The sequence below is a fragment of the Sinocyclocheilus rhinocerous genome, unplaced genomic scaffold (assembly GCF_001515625.1).
Source record: "Sinocyclocheilus rhinocerous isolate Xijiao unplaced genomic scaffold, SAMN03320098_v1.1 scaffold1238, whole genome shotgun sequence".
Lineage (NCBI taxonomy): Eukaryota > Metazoa > Chordata > Actinopteri > Cypriniformes > Cyprinidae > Sinocyclocheilus > Sinocyclocheilus rhinocerous.
Genome location: NW_015662954.1, coordinates 861,383 through 872,459, shown reverse-complemented (window position 1 = coordinate 872,459; position 11,077 = coordinate 861,383). Strand labels below are relative to the sequence as shown.

The 11,077-nt window shown below is 35.9% G+C and overlaps 1 protein-coding gene across 1 annotated transcript; it reads left to right on the top strand.

Annotated features, from left to right (window-relative positions):
- Nucleotides 1–1,218: 1,218 nt before the first annotated feature.
- Nucleotides 1,219–9,047, top strand: LOC107728546 (transmembrane protein 161A). The gene is made up of 12 exons (XM_016538748.1): nucleotides 1,219–1,314; nucleotides 2,378–2,481; nucleotides 2,563–2,646; nucleotides 2,727–2,824; nucleotides 2,925–3,081; nucleotides 3,251–3,402; nucleotides 3,528–3,588; nucleotides 3,679–3,822; nucleotides 3,935–4,048; nucleotides 7,243–7,417; nucleotides 7,526–7,622; nucleotides 8,039–9,047. The coding sequence occupies exons 1-12, from the start codon at nucleotides 1,312–1,314 to the stop codon at nucleotides 8,332–8,334; spliced, it is 1,485 nt and encodes a 494-aa protein (XP_016394234.1). The 5' UTR covers nucleotides 1,219–1,311; the 3' UTR covers nucleotides 8,335–9,047.
- The last annotated feature ends 2,030 nt before the right edge of the window (nucleotides 9,048–11,077 follow it).

The following is an 11,077-nucleotide window of genomic DNA, read 5'->3' as shown; positions in this document are numbered from 1 at the left end:
GGTTGTAATGTAACATCAAGAACTTTATCTACAAAAAAAAACATATATTAGCAATTCAAGAACCCTATACATCACACGATTCTGGACAACAAGAGGGTCCTTAAAAATACATGTAAACACTTTACAGCATGTTATGATCAATAGGATTTAGCAATTTTGCAGCAGTAAGTAACATTTTGAGAAGAAGAAAAAAAAAACATTTGAAGGATCAAAAACAGCTGAGAGCAGGATTCAGTCCCACAAGTGTAGGCTTAACAGTTGTTCACATCAAACATCATCAGAGCTGTAGTAAACATAAAATCAAATATGGGCCCATGGTACAATTACCAAACCATAAATATTGCTGTTAAAATCATCATTAAATGTCACCAATGTTGGCAATAATAGACTGGATGTTTATGAATTTACCAAAGTAAAGTTTGGGTTGAAAAGAACCTTTCCCATTTGAAGGAAACTTTCTAATCCCACGAAATACATGAACATCTAAAGAAAGAATTAAAGCCTACAAAATTAATTAGGAATTAATTTAGACTAGTAGTTACTAGTAGTAGACTAGTAGTTACTGTACATCTGCGACAGCTGAGAAAATTCAGGGTTTCGCCAGCAATCCTGAAAAACTACCCTGTACAACCTGTTTGCACATTCTTCTCTTGTACATTCCTGCTCATCTTAATATTTATTAAGTCTACAGTATATTTTATACCTAGTTTTATCTTATTCTTATTTTTTTTATCTTACTTTTTCCATACCTATATTTATATATAATTTTCTTGTGTTTGTATTCTTTAATAATTGCACTGTCCATGGAGCGGACCTGACTTACATTTAACTGCTGGTCATATATTCTCTATATAACCATGTATGTGACAAATAAAAAATCTTGAATCTTGAATCTTGATTTTGTCATCACTGAATAACCATCCACACTGTAAAGTATTACACCTGATAACTATTGCATAGGCCTACTACAAAACGTTAAGAAAAGCCTGAGTTTGCCATATGCACGTTGGTGTTGCCACAACACTTCTCCATTTCTCGTTGCACATCTTGGCCCTCCCAGTTTTATTTCTGTCCTTGAAGAAAAACTAACGACGTTCACAGTTTCACCACGAGGACCAATCAAACTGTCGATGCGTTGCCAGTTCGACCAATAGAATCTCAGCTCTCATGCGGCTTCGAGATGGCCCAATCAGAGCGAGCGATTGTAGTATACGTCATCAAAATACTCCTTCAGCTGTTCAAACACTCAAGTGTCACCACGAGAGCTGCTACATGGGCCATAAACTCATTCATTAAATTCACCAAACGAAGATGGTTAGTATGTTTAGTTACTTATTTTGACGTTATATCGACTTGACTTAATCTTATCTTTTACACGGTCGACTGTTGTTTGTAGCTTCTGTTGATATCATGTTAGCATTAATGATGGCTTGCAGACTGGTTTGTGCTGGACTAGTTAGTAGTATTTTGGATCCACAGTACTTTGTCCTACTTGTGTAAGTGGCTGTGGCATTGCAGTTGCACCGATTCTGTGTTTTGGACCTCAATAGTAGCTTTTTTGTGTTTTATAGGCGGTTAGCTGTAGCATGTTAGCTAACTACTCATGCCTCCCCATGTCTTTGGGGTTGGCAATTGGACCTCCTGCTCATTTTGACAGCATGACTCCAGTGCTCATCTTGAGTGACTGGCACAGGCCTACAATCAAGTAGCTTTGGTTGTGAAGTACTGTACAAATACTAAAGGCATGTTCTGGGTTCAAAACAAGTTAAGCTCCCGTGACATGCTGTTTATTAACACAAACCGTCACTTTGACTCGTATTTTAGTTTGTAAAACAACAAAAGTCACGTTTACTGTATTGCTTTTACCATGGATGGAACTCTATGGGGCAAGGCATGTCTCCGGGATAAACGTTAAAATAAACAACATATTTGGAAAATAACCACGAAACTTGAGCGTTATAGATGTTAAATCTAGACTAATGTCATAAATCACTTACTAACCTTGTCAGTGCAAACTTACATTTAATTTTCAAGTCCTCGCATGTGCAATTAAGCTGACAAATGCGGTAACTTTCCCGCGACGTGCGCAAGAATACCGGAAGAGGACAGTACATAGGAAAACAAATCCAACGCATGTCCATCCGCCTAGCAATAGTCCCACCAATACTAATATGATTTAGACAGTTTTATAGTTTAAATAACATATTTTGTATTTAATAACTAATATTAGTGCTTTAACAAAAAAATCATACATTTTAACTTTAAAACTCTTCAGAACATTCATTGTAATAGCAAATTTTGTTTGTTTTAAACTCTGTATAAGTCGTAAATATTTTCTGTATTAATATTCATGCTGTATACGTTTGTCTATTTTAAGGCTCTAATGGGAGTTCAGTTGGTGGTGAGCTTGCTGGCTGTCAGCATAATGCAAAGAATGGCCCCACATCTCTCCATTGCACGCTGGCTCTTATGTAACGGCAGGTAAGCTCGCATTACTTTTTGATAGTCTGTGTAAACATACTAAACATGGGTCTTTCTAATACCCTATATTGGTTTTCTCAGCCTTTTCAGGTTCAAACATCCATCTGAAGGCGAGTTGTGCACCCTTGCAGGGAAACAAATTCCTAAAACCAGCAGGCGAGACAGGTGTGAGCTTGATTTAGTGCAACTGTTGCTTTCCTGTTGGGGAATTCAGCACCTTATGCTTGACCTCTTGTTGCTTCCAGGAGACAAAATGGACATGGAGAATCCAAGCCACTCACAGTCCCAAAAGACATTGATCTTCACCTGGAGAGTGCTCCTGTAAATGTCTTGGACGCACTTGGTAAGTCTTCATCTGGGTTCTTGCACCAAAAACAGCTGTAAATAAGTTTGGTCTTGAAAAAAAACTTATCGGTTGACCTTATTTTTACTGCTCCTCACAGTTTTGCGGTTCTTTGTGGAGTACCAGTGGCTGATTGACTTCGCCGTCTATGCCACAGGGATCTACCTCTTCACTGAAGGCTACTACAGTGTAGTGGATGCCAGCAAGGAAGTCAATATTGCTTCCATCTGGTGTGTGCTGACTGTTTTCTTCTGCTTGTATCCTTCAGCATTGCAATCATTTGGCTTAACAGACCTGATGCTACCTGAGAAATTCAGATGTGACTTACTTCATCCTAAAAATGAAAAGTGACAGAATTATAACTTTGTATTTTAAATAAGTAAGTTCTTGTAGGCTTGTCTTGTTGTCCTTGACTTAAGTTCTCAGGAGGACGCTGTATCTTCTTATGAGCCACTACTTTCGCTCTGAGGAGGGTGGCGAGCGCTCTGTGTGTCTGGCTTTTGGCTTCTTATCTCTTCTTATTGCGATGCTGGTCCTTGTAGTGAGAGAAGACTACCTGGAGTTTGGCCTTGAGCCCGGTATGTGGTTATCTGACCTGTATTCTAAAAGCGAAAGGACATTTTTACTACAGTGCTTTGATGTTTAATACCTTGAATTGCTTAACAAGTGTAAAGTTGTTCCTTATCCATTTTTTTTTTTGCAGGATTTACCAGTCTTTTTGACAGTTTCGAGGTCTTTGCCAAACAGCAAGGCTACGAGTGGTCGTAAGTAATACATCAATGGTTAGACAACATTAGGCACGCAATATATTCTTTTGTCATCAAAACACCCACAATATTTTAACTTTTTAACAGTGTTCCCTTCACCAAACTATCAGTCAAGTTGGGGCTGGCTGTCATTTGTGCCTTTATTGGAGCTCTCCTTGCATTTCCTGGTCTGCGATTGGCTCAAACTCACCTAGATGCTGTTCAGATGAACACAGATCGTCCAATCATTCAGTAGGACACTCAAGATTGTATTGCATAAGAATTAAACATGAACTGAAATGACAATATTGCATTTATGTAGAGCTTGATTTGGTATGCCACAACAATTTGTTTTACCTTTTAGGATCCTTTTGCACATGAGTTTTCTGTCTCCACTGGTTATTCTTGTAATGTGGGTTAAACCCATTGCTAGAGACTTCCTAGGGAACACCCCCATGGGAAAGACCTCAGTTACCTTGTAAGTTGATTTGTAAGTAAATTTATCTGCATATTTGCAAAATTGATTAGCATATTTGAATGCTTTTTGGCTATATATATATATATATAAGTACTATATGCACTATACTAAAGCACTATATATATACAGTGGGTACGGAAAGTATTCAGACCCCCTTAAATTTTTCACTCTTTGTTATATTGCAGCCATTTGCTAAAATCATTTAAGTTAATTTTTTTTCCTCATTAATGTACACACAGCACCCCATATTGACAGAAAAACACAGAATTGTTGACATTTTTTATTAGTGCTGGGCAATGATTAATCGCGATTAATCGCATCCAAAATAAACGTTTTTGTGTACATAATATATGCATGTCTACTGTGTATATTTATTATGTATATATGAAGTCACACACATACAGTATACATTTAGAAAATATTTACATGTATTTACATTAGGGCTGGGCAATTTCCCCGATTTTATCGATTAATTCGAATTTAATGTTTTGCCATGATTTTATTTGTTAAAAATTGAGTAATCGCGATTTTGAATAGAAATATTACCAACTGTTAGAATTAGACACTGACAATATGCTGGTGATAACAGTAAAGAGAAAAGAACGATCCAACCGCATGTCGGCGCCTGTTTTTATACAGTCTATGGTCGGCGCACGTGATGAACCGCTCACGTGTGACAGCGCTCTGTGAAGGATCATAAATATAGCGCTAAGCCCCATTCACACAGAATTCGCTTTTGTGTTGACGAAGATGCGACACGGGCAGTGGAATAGGAAAAACATGCAAGAAAATGGGAGTGAACTTCTTTTAACTCTTTTAACGTTTTTAGACTGCCGTTTTAATGTATGAGACGCTGCAAGAGACGCGAGCGCAACAGTCAAACACGTCCATGTTTACATAGAAAAAACAATGGAAAAGCAGCGCAATCGAATAAAAAACCTGTAAAGAACTACTACTGTATGACTGATATTTCATGTTTGCATCATGGTGACGGGCTGAAAGCTTTTTTGTTTTTACAGAACAGTTAGTCTACTGGTGTTATACCTTTTTGAATTTGAATTACCTTGACTTTTGAGATTTTTTTAAAAGCATTTTTCTCTGTATTATTTCTGAGCACATAATATGTATAAGACAAGTTTGTACAATATGTACTTGTAGTTCATGCATCTTTTCTGCAAAGATATTTTAAGTGATTTGTTTAACATTTATCATGTTGACAACTTCATGTGTGCTGCACTTGGAATAGAATTTTCTTTAACTAGAGGGTTAATAAAGAAAAAGTTACTTGAATCATGTTGTAGTTACATTTTCAAGTTGACTAGTTAAAAATCGAGAATCGGTCAAAGGTTCTGGAAAAATCGAGATTTTAATTTTGTGCCAAATCGCCCAGCCCTAATTTACATGTATATAATTATATTCATATAATTTATATTATATATAAATATATTTAATATATAAACATCCTATTTTTCTTAAATATATACATGCATGTGTGTGTATTTATATATACATAATAAATATACACAGTACACACACAAATATAATGTACATAAAAACTTTTATTTTGGATGCGATTAATCATGATTAATCATTGCTGAACACTAATATATATAGATATGTAAATACACACACACACACACACACACACATACATTGTGTGTGTATATATATATATACAGTGGTGTGAAAAAGTGTTGACCCCCTTCCTGATTTCTTATTTTTTTGCATGTTTGTCACACTTTAATGTTTCAGATCATCAAACTAATTTAAATATTAGTCAAAGATAACACAAGTAAACACAACATGCAGTTTTTAAATGAAGGTTTTTATTATTAATATGAGACAAAACTACAGAATGTCACATTTTATTATTAGCTGTTAACACACACACGTTTTACCAAATAAAAAGGACAGCACTTTTAGAGTTCATCCCACTACCTGATGTGAGCATAAGTATTGGATCAGTTGAATTTAAGGCAGATGTAAAAGACTAAAAGCTATTAGTTAGTTACAGATCCCTTGCGCGCAATCACAGCAGCTAATCTGCGACCCACAGACATCACCAGACTCTAGGTCTCATCCTTTGAAATCCCAGCCTTTAATGCAGCCAATTCCAACTGTTGGGGAGTTTCTGCCTTTAGTCTCCTCTTCAGCTGGTGAAATTCATGTTCAATCAGATTTAAATCTGGAGATTGATTTAGGCAATCAAAGACTTTACATTTCTTTGCCCTGATAAACTCCTTGACTGAACTGGCAGGGTGTTGTGGGTCATTGTCCTGATGCAATGTGAAGCGCTTTCTGATGAGTCTGGTGGCATTTTCTTGAATATTGGTAGCCAAGATGGTTTTGTACCCTTCCAAATTCATTCTGCTGCTGTCATCAAGTCATCATTAAAATTGAGAGGGCCTGTTCCAGAGACAGACAGTCATGCATGCCCACGCCATGACACCACCTCCACCATGCTTTACAGATGAGGCTGTATGCTTAGGATCATCTGCAGTTCCCTTTTTCTCCACACTTTTGCTTTCCCATCACTTAAAGGTTAATCTTTGTCTCATCTGTCCATAAAACTCCGTTCCAAAACTCTACTGGCTTTTGCAAACTCTAATCTTGCCTTTCTATTTTTGGTGCTGATCAGAGGTTTGTATCTTGTGTAGCGAAGTCTTCTGCGGACAGTCGACTGTCAGAGCATCACCCCAGCTTTCTGGAGCTTGTTGGTGATTTTACAGACCTGTATTTTAGGGTTCATTTTCACAGATTTGTCTGTTATCAGCTGCTGTTGTTTTTCTCAGCCGATCAGGTTGTTTTTCTCAGCCGACCAGTCAGCTCCCTCGTCTTCATCCTGGTTTTGTGTGTGTCGTCATCGAATGCAAGACTCAGAATGCAGAATCAATGGATATAACTGATACGACACATTCCCTGCTTTTAATATCTGAAGAATTAATGCAACAGGACACAGCTGATCACTTAGAAAGACCTGTGAGGCAACTGTTCCAATACTTATGCTCACATTAGATAGGTGGATGAAACTCTAAAAGTGCTGATCTTCTTAGTTTATACACACACATATCTATATATATATATATATTATTAAAGTGAATAATTGCATTTATTTTAGATTGTATTTATTTTTTTGTTTATATCATTTATAAAAAATTTTAATATTTGTTTATAATTTCTTTGTCTTTTTCCAGACTTTCTAGTTCTGCCTTTAACGCCGTGCGTCTTTGGACGATCGTGGTGCTGTGTGTCTTGCGGCTACTGCTCACCCGCTATCACCTGCAGGCCTATCTCAATCTGGCACAGAAGTGGGTGGAGCAAATGAAGAAAGAGGCGGGGCGTATCGCTGCCGTTGACATCCAGAGGAAGGTGGGGCTGAAATGCAACACAAAGTGCAGAGTGTTACTGTTTACAACAAATTCACTTTAATAATGTAACAAATACGATGATGGTATGTTTTTTAACTCCTTTATGCAGGTGACACGAGTTTTCTGCTACTTGACTGTGGTCACCCTTCAGTACCTTATACCCATTCTGCTTGTGCTTTTCTCAACTTTGGCACTCAAATCTTTAGGTGGGTCACTACACTTTTACTGACTATTAAAAAACAGTTTATATGTAAATTTGACATCAAAATTGTAATAAGTATTTATCTCTGTATATGTACTACAAAACATTATTTTTAAATTATTGTTTTAATTTATTGATGATATTTCAGAATGTTTTATACATTTAATTTTATATTTATTTTATATTTTAATATTTCTTTCTAAATATATTTAACATTTAGTTAAAATGAATGATTAATTATTAATTAATGAATCTGAATTTATTTTATATAATTACTTAATATATATATATTATTATTATGCAATCATTTTTAAAAGAAAAAAAAATCAAGTAAAAAAAATACAAAAAAGTGAAAAAATATAAAAAACAACAACAAGAACAATAATAAGATATTTTTAAAAATTACAATGTACCCATTAGGTGACTTTTCATGGGGCCTTGGAGCAGAGACTCCAGGTGTAACCCCTGCTCCCATACTTCCCACCGCCCCTCCACCCGCCCCCAGACTTGAAGACGACGAGGATATAGAAGACATGGAGGAGGACATCCAGGCCACCGTAGCCCACCTGACCGAGCTGTTCGCTGCCTTACGCGGGGTCCTCACGCCCATTTTCTTCAGGGGCATCTTCGCCTTTCTCACGTGGTGGGTTGCGGCCTGTCAACTCATTAGCAGCCTATTCGGCATCTACTTCCACCAGTATCTGATGCATAACTGAAAAGTGCCCTGAAGTAAAGCTCTTTGTGCTGAATCCAGTTCTTCATCAACACGAACAGTCATGCAAACACATCTGACGCTCTTCGGAACAGACGCTCATCTAAACCCGTTGTGTTTTGCCGGTACCTGGTTGAAACGTTTGTTTGGTACAATCAAAGCGAAGATGCTAGTTAACTGTATGCATAAGCTGTTTTGGTTTTCATCAGATCATCAATAAGCTCATCAAAACACCATTTTTGTTTCGTTTTACCTCAGAAGTTTTCAGTCACGTCACATGTGTCCCCAGTTGTGGTGATCATTTCATTGAAATGCAATTGTAAGGGCCTGGTAACTCAGGGATGTGGTTCCACCAGCACAATATCGTCGAGTGCAAAACCTGTAAAAACAGTTGGACTTGGTTGTTCAAAAATTACATTTTGTTTCATTTTGTACTTTTGCCTTGGATGAATTTTTATGATGAATGTTATGGTGTATTTTAAATACTGTGTTTGCTGAATGGCTGGTGACGTGTAATATACAGCAGTCCTAATCATTTTGCTCATATGTTTCATTAATTATCATATGATTTTTTACAGTTTACAATCAATCAGAGGAAGTCATGAGGGATTCGTATCATTTTAAGATGGTAGGCTTAAGACAAGCTAATAATTTAACACTGAAACTATTTATTCATTTTCTAATGTCAACCAGCCAGTGTTGGGGGTAACGCATTACAAGTAATGCGAGTTATGTAATCAGATTACTTTTTTCAAGTAACTAGTAAAGTAACGTATTACTTTTTAATTTAGAAGAGTATATCTGAGTTACTTTTTCAAATAAGTAACGCAAGTAACTTTTTTTTTCCAATTTATTGATTGACCGCTCTCCTGTCCCCATGTTGAGAAAAATCAGATGTTACTGTAGTTCTAAAATAAATATGAATATGCATTAATTCATCTCACTCACAAAAAAACAACAACACAGATTCAGTATTCCTTAAAATGAATAAAAAATAATGCAACTCAGAATATGACGCAAACCTGCAATAATTAAATGTTAAACAACACAAATATCCTTTATGCATTTAATCCCATTCTATTAACCAATGTCTTTGCTTCTGACCTTCGATGATCCAGTTCAACCATACTAATAAGCAAAAATTACTAGACAAACATTTGTGTGTCTTTTTTTATTGCTGAAGTGTGTTGAAATTTCTTCTGCATTCTACTGTACGGATGTAAATTTACTTTCCCTTCAGCCTGAGGCTTATTCATGCCACTTTTGGTGTAAAAAGGCTTTTATATTTGCCAAAATATAGCTTTTTTATTTTAAAAACAAACAAGCATGCCCTGTCCAGATTTAAAAAGTAACGCAAAAGTAACATAACGCATTACTTTCCATAAAAAGTAACTAAGTAACGTAATTAGTTACTTTTTTATGGAGTAACGCAATATTGTAATGCATTACTTTTAAAAGTAACTTTCCCCAACACTGAACCAGCTTTCATTTGATTCAAAACAATAAACTGATCATTTCAAAAATGAAACATAAGACTGTTGTGTTTTTCCATGATTTATTTTATTTATATTATTGATAGTAAAACAAAATTACATTAGTTACTCCAAAATATTGCATATTTTATATGCAATATTTTATATATATTTTGTAAAATATATATATATATATATATGTGTGTGTGTGTATTTAAATATTTTACTGAACAATAACTATACTAAATAATTAAAAATATTTTTCAATTGAATATGTGTATTCCAAATTATTACATGATGCTGTTAATTTCAAAATGGCCAAATATTGCTGGTTTAATTTGCGTAGTTGATACATATTTGTCTATGACTACTAATTATTTTTGCAGTGTTAATACCTAAAATATTTCTTAAAACTAGTGAATTGTTTGGAAAATGGACAAATCTGTGCATGATGTTTAACAGACTTGCAAAATGTTATGAATACAAAACAATTTAACTTTAACATTCCATTTTCTAGACAACTGAATTTATGTATTTATACAGTATATGTTAAAGAATAAAAGTCAGACTATGTCAAAATGACAAATAAATACCGAATGTACATTTCTCCTGCTAACATCAAAAGCCATATCCCTCCATTGCTTTGCTCAAGCTTTCAGTGTTGTGTCTGAAAGATGACATGATTAATGGCTGATAAAATGTGACTTCCACAGTCAGAACAGACAACGTCCCATTCAAAGGGTCAGGTGGTCATATGTCTGACTAGTTCATTAGCTGGTATGTAGGAATATGACTGGTTTATGGACAAAATAAACAATAAAATTCACATTTGTGCTCTTATTTCAGCCCTATGGAAAGATATTTCTTCTTTAAATTATTTTGTTACATCTAAAAAAAATTGCACATGTCCCATATAAAACATTTTAGATTGTAATTTCCTTATGTTATTGGGGGGATATTTGAGGCATTGTAGGTATATGTTCATTAATCGCCTGGTGCATTTGTGTCTATATCCTCTGTCTCACCACCAGACCGGTGCTCTCCCAATAACGTCTCATCAGCCAATAGCTCAGACAGATATTTTTTCCCACGTCGGGCTGGCTGATGACACGGCTGGAGGCCGTGTCTGGCTTAATGAAGTGGAGGGTGACGGGGTTGACATATCTATATAATCACATTAATTATGTGCATCTGTCAGGAGGCCCAGTCTGAGACCCGACTGATGCTATAGGGACTGGACCGAGGACCATTCAGACGTGCCCCGCAGACTCGCCC

Excerpts from the sequence above, each read along its gene's own strand:
- LOC107728546 (XM_016538748.1), top strand. Across the intron at positions 2,647-2,726 it reads AAAACCAGCAGGCGAGACAG|GAGACAAAATGGACATGGAG; the intron begins GTGTGAGCTTGA and ends TGTTGCTTCCAG. Across the intron at positions 3,403-3,527 it reads GGAGTTTGGCCTTGAGCCCG|GATTTACCAGTCTTTTTGAC; the intron begins GTATGTGGTTAT and ends TTTTTTTTGCAG.